Below are 18,980 nucleotides of genomic sequence, written 5' to 3'. Positions count from 1 at the left end.
GAAAAGGAAATACAAGGAACTTGAATGTTTTCATAAAATCAAAGATTACAATTTAAATTTAAAATTCAGTTGAACAAAAGGCCTGAATCCTCTTCAGCCTTTATTTTGAAGAAAAGTATAAATGCCCTAAGAAAACAATACCTTGGTAACGTGTTCATTTAGTTGTCTGGTGGTGTAAAATCTTTTGGAACATACACTGAATCATTTTTCAATGTCTTGTTACAAGACATTGTTAATGACGTCCTTTCACATTTTCTTTTAAAGAAAAGGAACAGAAGAAAACCTTTAATCAAGTGCTCATTAAAAAATTACGCTCCTGACATAAAAGAGAACTCCATCTGTCAACAATGGCAACAAGGTTTCTATAGGACAAATACATCAAGAATAATTAATGTTGAAGCAACAAGAATGGACAACCTACAAAAACAGTTAGTCAAAACCTTTTACTCATTGTAGCTTTCACTGAAAAATAAAACCCTCCAAAAAAATCCCACAAAAAACACCAACAACAGAAAAACTATTTAAAAATGAGAGAAAACCAGAGAATATCTTTCTAAGTGTAACCTTTTCACAGTTAATACAAGAAGTGACTGTTTCAAAATTGACACTTCCGAGGTTGACACTCAGGATGCCATCCAGAGGGACCTGGACAAACCTGAGAAGTGGGCCCGAATGAACCTCATGAGGTTAAACATGTCCCTGTGCAAGGTCCGGCAAGGTCAGGGCAGTCCCCAGCATGAGGCTGGAGACTGAAGTGTCTGAAGGCAGCCCCACTGAGAAGGACTTTGGGTTACTGGTAAATGAAAAGCTGGACGTGAGCTGGCACCGTGTGACGGCTGTATCCTGGGCGGCATCAAAAGCAGCGTGGCCAGCAGGTTAAGGGAGGTGGTTCTCCTCCTCTACTCTCCTCTCTGGTTAGACACCACCTGTAGTGCTGTGTTCAGCTCCAGGGCCCCCAACATAAGGACTAAGGACGTGATCCTGCTGGAGCAGGTCCAGAAGAGGCATCAGGCAGCAGAATGACATTAGAACTCTGCCTTTTAGTCATTTAGAATATTAACATTTTTGAATACAACATATTTTGTTTTGCAAGTTGGATGCTACTTTCATGACAATACGACAGCTTAGACTAATATAAATTTTATGATTGCTAAATCCGCTGTCTAGTTCAGATGAGCCAGAAAACAGCAAATCTACAAATGACACTTAAGTAAAAATGCAAGTCCAATTCAAAATCCAAAAGAACTTTATGATGACAACATCTTCTAAATTATACAAAATCAATCTTAACTGATATACACAATGAGATACAAGGTATAGGTATATAAACGATCAGCCCAAACCTTACCCAAAGAGTAGTGTCTTCCTACCTTAGGAATGAAACACAAGGATTAAAGCTGACTTCCTCATTTAAGTTTAGTAATCAAAGATCATGAATTTAAGTCCTTCCTATTTCAAGTGAAGGCTTTGTTCCCAGACAAAAATTGTAATGCTCAGTGAATTCCCTATAACTACAGAAACTTTATATCAGGAACTACTTCTAAGGCAAGCATGCAAATGACTATTTTCCTATTGTCTATTACAGAGACAGAAGTACAGACAAACATAACTATAATATGCATTTAGCATTCTATTAATAAATTCTACAGAGAGTGTGAGCAGCCCCTGAGATTTGGCAAGATGCCAACGAATTCTTTAATGTAAAAAGCTAGGCCTCTTGGTATTAGGAAACAGTGGGACACGAGAGCAATTTAATAATTCAGCAATTATGTAGCAACCATTCATCAATAATTAATCAAAGACCTATCATTTAGAAAAAAGCAATAATTCAAGAACTTTCCTTCCCACAATGCCAATGTCCTGAGCCAGTGAAATTCACCACTGATAAAAGTATGGGTTGCAGATCATCACTGTACTGCTAAATTCAATATTCTGTATAAAGTCAGAAAAAAATTTGCAAAATTAAAGCAAAGTTTTTCCCACTCAACACCCCTCCATTCTTCTTTTGCTACAGCAGCAAAACCATCTCACCTTTATGTCAGTAATTATTGGTTTATATGTACAACAGAAATGATAAACTAAATCAGAAGATTGAATATTTTGGTGACAGTATATTTTTCCAGTATCCCCAGACTTAGCAAATATCTACTATTTTGCTTATCTTTATATCACCCCATACAACAGAACATCTGCTACGAACCAATATCATATATACAGCTAATGTATACTTATTTTTGTGTACTCCTACTTTATATCTTTGCTACTGCTTTTATATTCATACTACAAGTGTTTAGGAAGTTTTTTATTTCCCTGCTTCCCTTCTTTCCCTCTCTCTGGGGCAGGAGAAAACACCTCTCCTTCCCACTCCCTAGTACTCTTGAATCATTGATGTAATTGAGATGATCTAAACAAGAAGCGAGACTTACAAAGAGAGATAATGAAGGGGATTTTAGATCAGTGCACTTTTGGAGGGTGACATGAAGGGGAGAAAGTTTCTGGGTGAATTCTCCAGCTCTGAAGTAGAAGAAAAAACTTCAAGCTATCTTCTTGTCTTAACAATATCAAGTTAATCTCAAGATATAACTCCTACTTAACTTCTTTATCTTTCAGTAGAACAACAACAACAACAAAATAATATTTTAAAGTCCCTAAATTCTGGCTACCTTTTAAATTTTTTTTTCTCTTCTGCAAGTTTACCATATCCCTAATTGTTCCAGAAAAACTATTGCAAAGCCAGGCTGAACAGTTTAACTACCCAGATCAACAAAAACCAGTATTTTAGGCAATGGTTTTGTGCAAATTTAGACAGCTTACACCGATAAAAGTTATACCAAGACTCTCTTAATAGACAAACATGCAAATAATTGTGAGTTTTTAAGAGGCTTGAGGAAACCAAACTGTGGTAAACCGGCTTTGTCACAGACACTATATGTAAACACATTTTCAGAGCTGTTAAATTGTACTTAGCTTGATGTTTGATGCTTCTATCTCAAACTCAAAGAAGACTCGGGTACAAAATCTGGTCCTTTTTTTTCCCCTACTTAATTTTTCTTTAAATTAATCTATTAGCTCTGCCTGCAAGGATTTTCCTGCTTTGAGGACTACATAACCCTTTGCACAGAATTAAGTACATCCTCTGGAATGAACCTCTTATTCCATTTTTGAAATGTGCAGAAAATGGTAGGAAAACTTCAGAGAGGTATATCTGTGGGGAAACTTTGCATCACCTACGATTTTGTCACTATCATTTCTTGCTGTCAAAGTCTGTAACTTGCATGCAATTATTCAGCTTTATCATATTGATATATGAGTTAGTATCCCCTTAATACCAAGGTTTCTTGTGAACTACTCCCAGAAAGAACGTTTTTCATATTGAAAGTGCATATCATAGGCTTATACTGTATGTAAAGAGATAAGCCTTGGGTTAGCACCTAATTTCTGAAAGTAACTAAGTAATTTTTTGATTATTTTTTCTTAATTTCTGCCTGTGTTACATTTTAATTGCAGCTTTACCTGTAGAAATATCCTTTAAGTAATACACACCTCCAAAAGATAAGGCTCCATTTGATCCAGTGATTTTCCTAGATGCTTATCAGGATCTAAACCTAAATAAAAAAGAAAAATTGTAAAGGTATTTTTTATAAATTACTCATTACATCAAGAAAGGCTTCTTTTTTTTCCCTTTAAATACAGAATGTCACCCTTGGAAACTAGTCCTACCGCATCTAAAATCATTTATTTTCTAAAGAAAACACATGTAGCCAGAATTTTCTCTTATCTCCTCTGGATAAATGTTTCCACATTTATGAAAAAATAAAGCAAATTACCTTTTCACCATGTGTCCACTGGAAAAGCTGTTGTTTTCCTTTCTTAGGAACTTCACTAACCAACGAAATAAACATGCAGGTCCACAATAATAAAACTACTACACAGATATTACTACTTTCAGTCAGAAAGTACCTTTGTAGATACTAGTTAAATTAAAATGCAGGTGAATTTTTTTAGGGGTCCTGCATATTACTGGAAGGGACACAGACTGTTTTCCATAATAAAAACTTTTATACTAAATCACATTCTGTGTGTGTGTGAATTACAGAAAAAAAAGATATGAATTAAAAAAGATGGAGATATAAAGAAGACTATGACTTACAGAATGTATTGAATGTTGTACCTCTTGATCCATCACAAAATATTCTGTATCATGTCTACATTTTGATTAATTTTTCTGGGTTAAAACGTAAGTCCTATTATCATCTGATAATCCTTAAAATGCCTCTCTGTTTCTGTTTTAGCTTTTTGATTTTGTGCGTTTTGCCAACTCATAGCTGTTAAACGGTCACTTCTCAGAAATAAATCAAATAATTGGCAGAAATAAGTACTGGGATAAGAAAAAATCCAGGAACAACTGTTTCAAGAGCTGACATGTTCACCCAAATAAATATCCCAGCTGGATTTGGTCAAAAGGTCTTAACATACAAAGAAAATAAGTAAAAACAGAAGTATGACTTCTGAAAGCGAAGGAACACTGGAAAATTTTCAGTGATCGCATTTTTTGCCACTCTTAATTATTGTGGTTTGAGGGGTTTTTGTACTGATCGCAATACTTGTTTATTTTCTCCTGATCTACTGCTTTATACAATAATGTGTATCATTAAAGATCTACCAACAGAATGACTCAATTTAGAAGCAATTTCTATAGCCTGTCTCTTGCTAAGCACTTCAGAGCGCTGATGATGAAAGCCATTATATAAATGCATGGTATACTATTATATAAAGCCGTCATTGAGTTCAAATAGCTGATAGGCCTTTTAATTTTTACAATGATGGTTTTGGTATATTTAAACTCCTATGAAATCAAAACAAGTAAAAGTGAATGAGATCTCAAAACATTAATAAAGTTTTTCAATATTTCATTAAAGCACACTAAAAATTATCTAGGGGAACACTTTAAAACTGCTTAATAATTAAAGTGGAAGAGTACTGAGGTTTCTTCCTCTATTCTTTTTTGGTATTGGTTTATCGCTCTTTAATAACAGAGTAAAAATGTGTGTTTCTATAAGATAGATAATTTATGCTTGTGGAAACCATTCTGAAACATCTTAATTTCATTTCAATAGTTCCAATGATTCTGTGATGTCTTCCAAGTTACATCAGCTTAGTATTATGTCCTTCATTTTAACACAACAGGTATTAGGCTAAACAAGTATTTTCACTTAAATAAATAATAACGAGTACCATAATGCAGTACTTATTTCACACATTTACATTAATATTTGTCATTAACATAATTACTTTACTAAGAAAAGCAACCACTCTGCTTGATAAAACCAAATTGGTCTCCTTTAAATTAAATTCAAGAGCTACTCTACAAACATGTGAGATGGGAAAAAAAAGGCAGAACCAGACTCACTAACATACTATTTTGTCACAATTTGTATTAAGAAGGATATATGTTCTGCCTCCTAATGAACACAAAACAACAATTTAAAAGAAACTAATAAATAAATAATATACCAAATATAAATAAATTGCCTATATATACACGATAGGTAAACTCTCTAATAACTACCTACATATATGCGAAAATCTGTGAAAGTACAATGTACCCTTTCTGCTTCCCAGTAGAAATCTACTTTTGGATAGCTCATCTTTCTTTTGTACTACTTTAGTTTCCAGTATGTTTGTACTGTGAGTGAATAGAGATCGTCTGTTAAAGGCACCAGGAACAAATGTAACCTGTAATGTGCAGAACCAGTAATCTACATCTCAAATCTATAATGGTCTGCACGTATAGATGAAGCTGTAGGTATACTGCTACTAACAGTGTAAAAAAGTTATCTATAACAATACTTACAAAAAAGTTAATAGAAATCTATACTTTTATTTGGTATGTTTTTATTTAAGCAAGGCAGGAGACTGATTCAGATTCTTAAAACAACTTAGCCAAAAAAAGAAAAGCAATGTGCTGTAAATTTTTAGTAATTTCCATTTAACCACGTCCTCCAGATTTCCCCTCCACGAAACTAGACGTGAAGAAAGTTGGATGAGTGGATAAACCAACAACAAGGTCCAAGGCCTGGACAACTGTATGTAGAATTAAGAAATTAATTAGGAAAGGAACTATAATTTGCAGCCCTGACATCTATTTTACTTAACTTGCATGTATCAATGGGAAGCAATTACAATTCAATTAAAATACTCATTTTTATTACTTTACTGACTGACCTTGAAGTTAATGCCTGTTTTATTTAATTGCGTCATCTATGAATAAATGTTAACCCTAGAGTGTTATGGCCCATTATTTTCAATGCATTTTTAACTCCCCAACTAAACTACATCAGTCAATTTATTACGTGCTGTCAAAAGAGCAAGTGAGGCTTTATTTCTTTGAGATAGATCAGTACATGATGACAGAAACATCTCAAAAGATTTGATAATGTTGTTTTTTAACAGTGCTTAGTAAAACAAAATGTGCTCTCCACTCCAGTTTTGTGGCCTAGTTTTACTGTAAAATCAGTACGTGATAGCACAAATGGTATAATCACTTCAAAGTGATTTCTGCTCCATCTGCAATTCCTGATAAATCCATTGACAGGAGCAGAACTCCTTCCTGCAGATACCAACTATGGCTGCAGAGCCCTCTTACACACAGACACAAGACAAGTGCTGTAGAGACCTGCAGCAAGGCCAGAAGACCGGGGCAGAAAATCAGAGCTTCAGAGCTGTAGTGGAAAAAATGTACCAAAGAACATTACAAAAAGGCACTCGATTCGTGTTAAGTAATGTAAAAGAACTGCATCTTAAATGGCTTGCCTTGTACACACTCATTAGTGTAGCACAAAGACCTCACCTGAGGGGTAACTTCCTGATAGTACTTGCATTTATCAAGACCATTAGAAAATCAAGCTCCATTTTCACAGCCAATAAAACCCACGTTCTCACTAACAAAATCACTTTTTACACATTGAAAATTTTAAAATAGTCTTGATTTAGAACTTTTTTTAATATTAAAATGTCTATTTTGACCTCTTAGTGTAACACTGAAATAAATCATAATCATTGGTTTTAAGAAATGGTGAAATATAAAGTTCTTCTCAGAGCTACACTGAATCAAACTCTAATCCATAATACATGAATACATTGTAAAAGAACACACACTCATAAAATGAGTTAGCTTATCAACAGATAATATAGGGAAGAACTTCTGTCTCTTCCTGACTACCTCTTTTCAACTTCGTTTTCAGAAAGAAAACAGCATTAACGAGGTGATGGGACCTTTATGGTACAGAAATATGGAGAGAAAGCTAAAAAGTATAATATGTAGATGCAACCACTTATCTTAGAATTGAAACAGTTTTTGAAGGTAAAATCATCTACTTGAAATGAAAAGGCCGATACACTAAAGTATTAGTTGGTAAAGCAGGTTTACTCTGCAGGAATGTCAGATACCCTTCATGATGTAGGAGTGCACCTGCCACAGAGATATTAACACACTGTAAATCTATACCTTAAATTGCCTTGAGCTAAATTATTCCTGGTGTCATATTTAGCTTCATTTCTATGAAGAGTTGGAAAGTGAACTTTTTGTCTGGTAGCATAACTTGACGGGTTCATAACTGATTCTTAATTTCCTCATAACTTTCACACTTGAAAGGCTGTATAACAATGGTGAACTCGACAGACTCCTTGAATTTCCTTTCCCAAAATAAATAAAAAAAAATTTAAAACCTGCTTAATTTTCACATAAAAATGCAGGAAAGAAAAGTGCAATAATTACTGGATATTACTCCACCTCTAAAAGATTTTATGTGATTATACTTCTACTTTATTTTATAAAGCAGAAAAATTCATGCAACTTGATTATGTGCCTAATTCTTTTTATTTTTTTTGCTTTTTTGGGTGGGATAATTTATCCACTGTGGGAATAGTACAGGGATGGAATCTGAAGGTATAGTAACTCTTTTCAAGCTAAGTGGTGAATATATAATCCCACAGTGGCTCTAGCATATATGTTTCCAGGGCAGTTTATTTACAGTAAGGGTTTATCTTTGTTCTTGTAGGTTCATCAAATATTTTCTAAACTAGGTTAGTCAGGTGTCATCAAATTTTAGAATTCTAAAAGGTAAAAGGCTCTAAAATTCTTAATGCCAGCAATGTTAATTTTATCTGTAATCTTTCATGATTTTTTTAACATTATTTTTGTTCTAGTTACACATAGAATTCAAAGCAAGTGAGCTGTACCACTTCATAAACAGAAACTTCAATAAATCTTCGAAGAAATTTTGTATTGTTTCATCAGATAAGGTAATACTTTCATGCAGATACTTTTAAAACTCTAAAATGTTTACAGTTTAGAAAGACATTGTGGAAGAACTGTTTAATAACAGCATTGAACTGCTTTTAATAAAATCCAATACTCCACACAGCAACTGCTTCAATTTTCATTGACAATACTGCCCCAGTCAACTTCCTCCTAGGACCTTCAATGGACTTCAGAGACTTAAAGCAAAAGTTTTCACAGGTTCAGTTCATATAGTCCCATATGTACAACCTTCCTAATGTAAATCTGTTTTCAGTGTTTTTAACTTCAGCGTACTGAAATGTTTTGAGTAGAATTATTTCAGAACACTGTTTGTTTATTAATCTTTTAAATTCAGAGAGTTCAATCACTCCAATACTGCAGTTTGGATAAAGACGGATGTGCTATCTTGTCCCTGTTAAAGAATTCTGGTATTTCTGTGCTTCGAACACTTCTAGAACTATTAAGCTTTGAAGAAAAGGATGGAAATTTGATTCAGTGGTAGAGAAAGAGGCATAGTGCAAGGGGTATTATTTGCATTGCTTTCATTAAATCCATCCCCCTGTTTAAAAAGTCACAGTCCTCAAATGGATCAGCAGAGACTTCTGACAAGGGAAATCAGTAGGTCACCTGCAAAAGGATAAAGGACAGAGTAGAAATAAAGGATCAGATTGGGACGAGAAGTCTCATAAAACTTCAGCTCAGAGAGACCTAGAACGCAAGCAAGTTCAAACTACACAGACACACCTCTAAAGCTTTGAGTTTATGCTCTGTCTGCAAAATGAATGTGCACCTAGAACTTATGCCTTACCAAGCACTACAGAGCAGCAAGTAATACTCTACTGTTAACAAGACATCACTTCTCCCTCTTCTTTTTCATCTCTTTTGACATCTCTTACTAAGCTCTTTTTCTTCCATTATTTTTCAATTCAAAGTTCTCTTACTGCTCTTCTGTGGCCTTCATCAAACCCTTACTTCCTTTTCTCTTTCACTTTAAATGTGCAGCAGCCTATTCTTAGCCTACTGCTTCCATTTCACTTTTTCCTTGGATGATCTGATCTCCACAAACTGCAGAGCCATCTTTCCACTCCTAAGCCACACCTCTGCAATTTCGTCTGTCTCTCACATGTCCTTTAGGAGCACTGCACTCAATAATGTCAACTTTGAAATTGTTCTTCTGTTTTCAGGCACATTCACTTTCCCGCTCTCCCTTGAAACTCTTGTCATCTGTTACTACTGAAAATATCAACATCCTTCCAAATCTCAACCTTATAAGCTCAAGAGATAGTGAAGTGGGAAAATTTCTCTCTGACTTGTTTCTAGATCCACTTATGTAAACCATTACAAAATCTAATTTCTTCTTTTTCTGTAACACACTCTATTTTCAAACCTTTCTTTATACCCATGCACTAAAAACCCTTTTCGAAACTTCATCTTACACTGGTAATAAACTGTCATTCATATAAAACATCAAGGCTAATAACATTCCAAATGCAAACATTATTTTCTTATTCTTCTAACCTTTTTGCTATGCTTTGAATCAAAATTTTTCTTCATTTAACATCCATTTCTCTTACTCATCTCTTTTCTTTTACTCATCTCTTCTGCATCATATTTTTCTTAAATCTCAAGCAAATTTTGACTGATTTCTGGTCTTGCATACAATTCCCATTTTTCCATGTTGATCTTTTGCTACGTGAGTCTTTTTCCCTCAGAAACAAAAAGAGCTTGAAGTAAAATGGCTCCTGTGGTTTCAAAATTGTTCCCAAGTCTTTTCTTACAACATCTGGGGAACAAACAGGTGTGGCACTTTTTCTTTTATCATCAATAACATGAACAATATAGGTACATGAGGTAGTAGACAAATACATGGAATAAGTGTAAGGCAAAAGTGTCAAATACACTCTAATTCTAAAGGATCAACTTGAGCTTTGGAAGATTTGTTTGAAAATTCATTGACAATAACATGGGTTAGCTATGAAACAAGGATTAGAAGGCAGAAAAGACTAACATCTATCTTAAAGCACATGATAGGTGTAAATTTACCAAATTTATAATCTGAAAAAAAATAATAAAAATTAATTAAAAGCTCTCATAAGTGTATACAAGATAATATTTTAACATTGTTCAGGGATAATTTTTCTGAGAAAAGTTTAAGGCTACTTTTTAGACTACATCATTCCTAACAAAATAGACAATCATTAAAATTAGATAGTACTTGGAAAAGTATTATCAGTCGTTTTATATTCCACTTCAAATTATGATAAACAGAAGCAGTCTTTCATATTAATAAAACCAAACATTATCAAGAACAAAGGCTGTGAAGACTGTCATAGATTCCATTATAGCTCTAGTGTCTAGTAACTGCCTAAAGAAAAAGAAATGGAATAACCACCTCTAAGTAAGCTGAACTAGTTAAGAATGATGCCAATGTTTATTTAGCAATAAGTAAACAAATGCTTACAATGCAATGTTGAAGAAAACAGCTAGGATCTTGTATTGATTTCTTAACAAAACGTTCCCGTTTCTGTTATGTTTGTGAATTGTCCGAGAATGTTTTGAAAATATGTAGAGGAATCAAGTATGTTTCCCTGTGAAGATGATGCAACATCAATTGTCCCTTCAATTTCCCCAGTAATGACTTTAAAATTGCTCAGTACTAAAACCTAGAGACACATTTTCAAAGAATGCTGTTCCTCTCGATTGCACAGAGGACGTGCTCAAACAAAACCCACACAATCACCGATTTTACTTCAGGATATGATCTGACGTTACAGGCAACCCAATTTAGCAGGAAGCTTTCTACTGAAATGAGAGGTTTTTGTCCTCCGTGCGGCCACGGTACCTACACGGCAAGTCCCCAACACGCTCAGTAAAACAGGACTTTGCCAGTGGATCATCGAGGTGCAGCCACACAATCCCTGGAGCTTTCACAGAGGCAGAAACAAGTAGAGACTTGTGGGTTTGGGAGAGTCAGCTCAAAGGGGGAAGAAAACATCAACCTTCTGGCAGCAACTCACTGTTAGATCAGTTTACCAGTAACACTAAATTACACCCTCAGGAGCTTAACCAGGAACTGTGTGGTGCTAGTTCTTTTTTAATGTACTGCTTTATACGTAAATCTTGCCTCCGTGAAAATTAATGGCAGTGTGGCTATCAATTTCAGTCAGTCAGGATTTCACTTCTGTATACTAGAGGCATGCAAATAATAAACAGTAATGCAGACACCTAGGTGGTTAGGATTAAATAATATACAAAAGCTCCAGGTATGGATTTCATTATACTGACAAGTAACACACTCTCTCTCTCTAAATTAAAAGCTTATATATAAAAACATCAACTACCAGCTTCTCAGAGGATGCTGTGCACAGCAGGAAAATACCAATCTTCTTGACCTTGTGAGGCAAGTGTCAAGATCTTCTCGCAGCAAAGGAGTCTCAGGTTAAATGTACGTACTTCAGCTCGTTTTAGAGAAGTAACTTCAGGATTTGCTGACAGACTGTAGATGGCAATGGCTCCCCAAGGACTCATTGCTCCATTGTTAGAGGGAAATAGGCTGGGGAGGCAACAAGGGCCCCACATCATCCCAAAATGTAGGTGTCCACAGCCCCTGTGATTTCAACTCTACCCATAGCTGAGCATGGAGATTGTTCAGAAGCACTCACAGAAGCAGGACCGGTAGGACAAAGGATGTAGCCACGGCATAAGAGCCCCACTTCAAATGCAGGCTAAGGACCACAACCTAATCAGCCCTGACACAATGTTTCAGCTTTTATCAGTGTCCAACAGTTGAACAGTTTTATGGTTTCATTTCTCTCCTGTGGTCCAAAAAACAGCTATAGGTTAGAAACATAATTTAAAAACTAAAGGATTTTTCTTTTCAAACTAAGTTTAAAGTCTCATAATTACCATTTTTTTTTCAGGTACTTAATTCAGTAATAAATCATGAATTTACTATAACCAATTTGGAAAGAAGCTGTATAAAGGAAATAATGCATATTAATCCCATGAAATATAGAAATTTGTGCTTATATTCTGATTTTGACTGAAACACCAAAGAAGCTATTTTTTCCCCACACTTTCTCAAGATGACTATGCACACTTACAAAATTTACTGAAGGTGATCGTTACTCTTAAAACTTCAGGAAAAACTACAATCACAGAGGACAAACTGCTTTAACTGCATTACATAAAAACAATTAAAACTACATTCTCATATATATGAAAACTTAAGTTTGTAGCATTTTAAAATGCACAGTGGCACTTAAGTTTTAGTGTTAATTCTTAACAGGATTTAGATACAGTTAACTATGCAAGTAAACTAAATAAAACTTGATGCTCTATTTTTATTGAGGACCATACTGCGAAGAGCCCAAAGATTCATCCCAAATGTAATCTTCCTCCTTCTCTCAATTCCACCTGAATATCACATCTGGTGCTGCAGTGGAAGCAATTTGCTTTAGAAAGTGGCAAAGCCAAGACCAGTACATGGAGTTAACACGATTAAAAAGTTGAATCTGTTATACGCATACTCTGCAAGTTAATTAGTATTTTAATCTGTTAAATGTGTGCAGAAAGCAAGGATATCAAAACCACATCTTATTACTGTGCTATATTACACTGTCTCTGTTATGTTACACTGTCTCACATGACCAATGGATATTACTGGAACTTCAGGCACACACATGTTCAAAACAATCAATAGCTGCTTCTATTTTAGCTATTACTAACCTCATTCTGACTTTCTGGTGTTTCCACTGAGGAGGAGTATATTTCAAATAGAAAAGTATCATGCATCAAACAGGAATCTTTAGCAACAAGAAAATGGCACTGAAGATAAATATGCATAAGCAGCTTTTTTTTCATTTTATTTTAATAGCTCAGGTTTGCCACGAGATCATGGAATATTTTTCATCATTAAAGCCTCTGAAATTCACTCCAAAGGAAAGAAAGTTGATCTACTTATAGATCAACAGAAGGCATGTGAAGAAGGCTTGCTAACAATACTTCTTCTGCATGTAAGTGAGAGCAATTGGTATCCCATCTGGAAAAGCACATTATTCCGAGAGAAAACTCTTGCCACTGGCAAAGTTTATGGTATTAATTTGTAATGGTGGATTTAGGGAAATGTACTAAACTAATGCTCATTTACTTGCATAATTATGTGTTTTCTACATAAAATGACAGGCTTTTACCTTGCCAATACTGGCACTGAGTTAATGGAAAACAGGACAAGGCGGGTGTACAAGAACGCCAGTGCTGATGAATGTCAAGCTCGGGTTACAGATTTGCTTCTTGCAGTAACATCTGTACAATGTACCATCTAATGCATTACCCTTCAGACTCTCAAAACTGTTATTTTAAATATTTTCACTGCAGTTTAGCTTTGATTATTAATCTAAGAGGCAAAAAGTTAAACTGTATCTTATCTTCTTTGCCACTTGATATGTTAACCAGCCTTCATACCTTAAATCCACTTTAATAAGGCATGCAATTATTAAAGCATTACAGAATGGCCCCAGAGCACACAAGCTCCATTAAATTTGCTTACATCTAATTACATCTGCCTGAGGCAGGTGAGAAATTGACTCTGATAAGATCTTTCTTTTACCTGTAGCCAAAAAAATAAAAAGGAAAAAAAAAATCTCACAGTGATTTTCTATCTAATTGCTATCTACAAGTATTTATGGTATTTGCTCCTTCAATGAATAGCCCACAAAGCACTCTTTGTGCACTACTTAGTGCATTTTAAGGTGGTTTTTTAAGATTGTGGAATACAAAAGACAAGACTATCTTGCTTCAGGCATAAGGCAGGTCATCAACGATATCTACTTGTGAAACAGTTTAATCTATTATTTAAATAATAGATTTTCTTTTTAAAGTATTTCTGAGGTGAAAAAGCATGTTATATATTCTTTGTGGACTTTAATTTTTCCTTCACATCAGCATAAGCAATGAAAGCATTCTATTGCATGGAAAAATAACATAAATATAAAAATGTACTTTACACGGCCTGAAAACTATTCCTATAACAATACACTCACTTCTTTTCCAATTTAAAACTGAAGTGTTTTATAGTAGAAAATATCGCATTCAGTTCTTTAGTATTTGTAACTGGCCTTCCAAAATTCAGAAAAATGCTGTTAAATTACGTTGCTTGTTACCCATAAATGAATAAAGGAATGTGTTATTTCTAATCACTCTAATTTCACTAGCAGCCCTAGCAGACCCTAGAGAAAAACACAGCGAGATCATCGTAAGTATAATGTAAAAACTAGTTGGAAACTATACGAGTTAAAGAGAAATGAATAAAAAAAAGAAATCAAGACATATTTTTTAAAGGAGAAAGTCATGGAATTTATGCAGTCTAGAGGGATAACAATACAATTCTTGGTTAATATTTGAGAAGAAATTACTTTTTTATAAAGTATTCTTTAAAGAAGACAGGCTTGAGGAATTTGATGTTAAAAGTTGCCCAGACAAACCAGCCATTGGACTTCTCATGCAGGATTATTTTTTGAACACACCTTTAACCACCACCACCACTGACACTCTTGTATTATACTAATCATTCTTTGGTACAATAGACCTCACATCTACAGTCAACTTAAAATAGAAAAGTCCCTTGGTAACACTTTATGCTTAAGATCTCATTCAGGTACTCTTAAATAAAAAAACAAACCCAAAACTTCATAGAGGCCTGAAATTCCTATATTGTACCATAACATTTCTCATGTGTTTCCATACACACACAAAAATATCAGCTTCATTAGATATTATCTTTACATTCAAACATGAAACAACCAGGTGATCTTTCAAATTGATTTGCTTCATTATAAAAACCTCATTTTACATATTTGACAACGAAAAGACATGTTGATTTTCTGGTACACAAATCAACTACATGGTAAATTATTTTTTTTAAGGTAATGACAAACTATTTCTGTTTTGCTACATGTTTTACCAGGTCGAAGGCCGTTGTTAGACAAAATATTTTGTCTTCATATAAATATATCTTGTTTGATGTTAATCTGTTGTATTTCTATTAAAACTTTCACAGTTTCTTTACAATATTGTCTAACCACCATTCTCCATCATCTATACATGACGATACTGCAAGCCACTGAATTATGCATGCTATTTTACGGAAAACCAAACTAGAACAAAAAAATTTAAAAAGTAACTTAATGACTACGATAGGAAGAATTACTTTCCAGATTTTCCATGTCTCCAGTAAAAATGAATTGCACACAGGTAAATTAATTATTCAGACATCGCGACTGTTATTGAGCCATGTAGTTTTTTTATTTTCTTTTCATATTAACGTTTCATATCCTAAACTATACAACAAAATTTCTGTTTTTCTCTGTTAAGTTGTGGATTTGCCCATGGGAAGATTCAATAGAAAGTATTGCTTAAAATCTGAATACATACCAAAAGCTGCCACTTTTATGATTATGGCTTGAATGTTAGATGATATCATTTCTTTAAGCAGTATTTCCTGGTTCCGACGCCAAAGGTAAGCTAAAGGCTGAAGATTAAGCCTTCTGCACCTTAAAAAGCAAACAAAAAATTGATAAAGCGAAGCACTATGCTTTCACACAGCACAATTTATATAAAATTCAAGAAAATTTCTTTCATTTCATACCTTTAAATAATTTTCCATCTAAAATTTCAATACTATTCCTAGATTTCAGTACATACATTAAGCTTAATACAAAAAGAAAATGAAATAAACTTGTTCTGACTATAATAATTCATCTATTTAAGTAAGATAGATGTAAGCCACTGATGTAAATGGATTTGCGCAAGGATATAAGTAAAACCATGAGAAAACGCATTTCTAAACATTTAGGGACTCAAACTGATTAATACCTTGGGAAATACCCAAGCACAGCTACAGGCTGAGGATGAGCGGGTCGATCGCATCGACCTGCAGAGAAGGCCTTGGGGCTGCTGGTGGATGAAAAACTGAACGTGACCCGGCAACACTCCCTTGCAGCCCAGAAAGCCAGTCGCATCCTGGGCTGCCTCAAATGCAGCACGGCCAGCAGGCCGAGGGAGCTGATTCTGCCCCTCTGCTCCGCTCTGTCGAGACCCCACCTGCAGCGCTGTGCTCAGAGACCAGGGGGACCGCCAGGAAAGGTGAGGAGGGACAATGGATCAGGGAGCGTAGTGATTGTGCAAGGAGTAACAGCTTCCAAGTGAAAGAAGGTAGATTTAGGTTAGATATAAGGAAGAAATTCTTCACTGTGATGGTGGCAAGACACCAGCACAGGCTGCCCAGAGCAGCTGTGGAAGTCCTCTCCCTGGCAGTGTTCCAGGCCAGGCTGGACGGGGCTTTGAGTGATCTGGTCTAGTGGAAGGGAACTACACGATCTTTAAGTTCCTTTCCAACCCAAATAACTCCATGATTCTAAGGGATCAATTTTTGTGAACACATCTAAAACAAGAGTTACTGCTCTGTGATAAACGTGGCACACGTCACTAGTACAACATGCTGAATTTGTTACACTCAGCAAACCTGTGATTTGGATCAACACCCAATGAAGAGAATAATTCAGAAAAATGTATACAGCTTGTGATACAAAGTAACAACTTGTTAAAGTAAATTTAATTATTTGTTTTGATAAATATCATATTTAGACAGCATTTAATACACAGCATAATCCAATGATCAATCAAGTAAACAAGTTTACCAATTTAGAGAATCATAAATTTGCACTATTGATAGGTAACTCTTCTGCAAATTGTAAAGTACCATCAGCTGGTAATAAAACGGGTAATGCTTAGTTCCTGAAAAACTCGAAAACATTCAGCTATGCAACTAGCTCAAAGCACTCAAAAATCACATTTATTTGTCAATTATTGTTATTTATCAAATATACAGGCTTTCTTCCATATAGTATTAGAGTCAAGACTTCATAGTTAAGTGGATGTTTAAGGTTGACATGTAAATCTGTAGTTAGTACCCACATAATCCCATTGGTTTTGTTATTACTGTCATATATTTTAACAGAGCACAAAGTTGTGAAATTAATAGAAATATTTAGCAACTCTGAATGTGAAGTAGTTCATTTAGGTGCCTAACTTTAGGTAACAAATTAGCTGACTCCAAGTAACTGGAATGGTTTATGTGAAACAGCTTTATTGCAAGAGATAAATCTACACATCGATTCCAAATTTGTGAGCAGAGTAACCTTGGAACTAATCAGGTCTGTTTGAAATATTGTTACATCTTGTCAAACTTCTGGCTGTGGTAGAAGATCTGAAACCCACAAAAGCAATCTTTTCTAAACAGTCTAGTAACGCACTAGGGCAGAAACACTAGGGCACTCATTACAATGTTTTAAGATTAAGGGAAAAGAAAAAGAAAGGAGCTCTTCCTGACTGCAATTCACCTACGCAAAGCACAAAGAAAACACCCAAGCTCTGTAACTTGCTGATGTGAGATGAGCTGGCACAGCATTAACGACCCCATTCTTACGGTTCATAAAGGATTCCAGATATTTACTTTGATCATCAACAAATATCTAATTAACTCATGAAATGATAATTATTTTTTAACACAAGGTGAGTTTGCATTTCATCAGACATATATGGTGAAAATCTTTTTCCGGACCCAATTTGAATCTTGGTCTATATAATACACACAATTCCCACAACATACTGCTTTTTACAGTTAAGACTCTTAAAAGTATCACAATCTATCTAGATATAGAAAGTCTACACTTAGGGAGTGTACACCACAAAACAACAAATGAAAGCCCTTAATTTATGAAAACAGATTTTAGAATTTAAAGAAGGGAAGTACGCACATAACAATTCTCTTGCATTTAATTCCTGATAGCAAGTCACAGGATTTTACTCAATATTAAAACTCTTGTAAAAACAGAGATACTTGACCGCAACACCACAGTCACTGGAATCGAGTGAGCTTTCTGCTGAAATCACAGATCTGAACCTAGTCCAATATTTTCTTATTAAAACTCTTTTGAGTATTTTCAACAGATCCACAAAAGACCTGAGAAGCAATCCAGAAATCCCATATAGACTCTTCCAGATATTTACTAATGAACATATGGTTTCAGGAAAAAAAAAAAAAAGAAAAAATATATTAACAAACTGAATGAAATGGTTGTCACAGAACACGAAAAATAAAGCAACTGTCTCTGCTCCAGAATTTGAGTTAGAAAACAACGTAAAGCACTTTCTACAATGTTTATATTAATGAAGATTAATATTTTCTTACACATCTTCAACTCGAACTCTCTGGTAGTCAGAAAGAATGGCTCCCACAGATACACCCTCCACTCCTTCTTTGTCCTGAAAAAAACACATGGAATATTAGTGATAACAGTGTATGCTGGGCTAAAGCAAGAGAGATTCAGCACCTCTACTAGCAGAATCAACCAAGAATAAATCTTCTTCCCTGTGCCCACTAAATGGAACAGAATGGGCTGGAATGCAGATCTTGCATAGAGAAGAGCAGCACATTTGTCCTATTGCATGATTAATATTCTAACACAGTCATCTACTCAAGTACTGTTCTACAGAAGAAATAACCAGAACAACTGAAGATTACCCGATTTAACAGCTTATCCTAAAGTTTTCTGGATATCCTGAAAATTAGTTCCAACTTTACACCATAACTGAGGTGTTAACTATCCCACCTACAAAT

General features: G+C 34.8%; 1 protein-coding gene across 1 annotated transcript in view; it reads right to left on the bottom strand.

Annotated features, from left to right (window-relative positions):
• Positions 1-18,640, bottom strand: part of LOC104274788 (diphthine--ammonia ligase-like) — a 116,813-nt gene extending 98,173 nt beyond the window's left edge. Inside the window, 3 exon segments of the mRNA XM_009870519.1 lie at positions 3,544-3,605; positions 15,734-15,852; positions 18,552-18,640. Coding sequence (XP_009868821.1) covers positions 3,544-3,605; positions 15,734-15,852; positions 18,552-18,640 — 270 coding nt within the window.
• Between the last annotated feature and the right edge of the window lie 340 nt (positions 18,641-18,980).

Source organism: Apaloderma vittatum, unplaced genomic scaffold (assembly GCF_000703405.1).
Source record: "Apaloderma vittatum isolate BGI_N311 unplaced genomic scaffold, ASM70340v1 scaffold19675, whole genome shotgun sequence".
Lineage (NCBI taxonomy): Eukaryota > Metazoa > Chordata > Aves > Trogoniformes > Trogonidae > Apaloderma > Apaloderma vittatum.
Note: the sequence above shows the minus strand (reverse complement) of the source record. Positions and strands in the feature narration are given on the sequence as shown.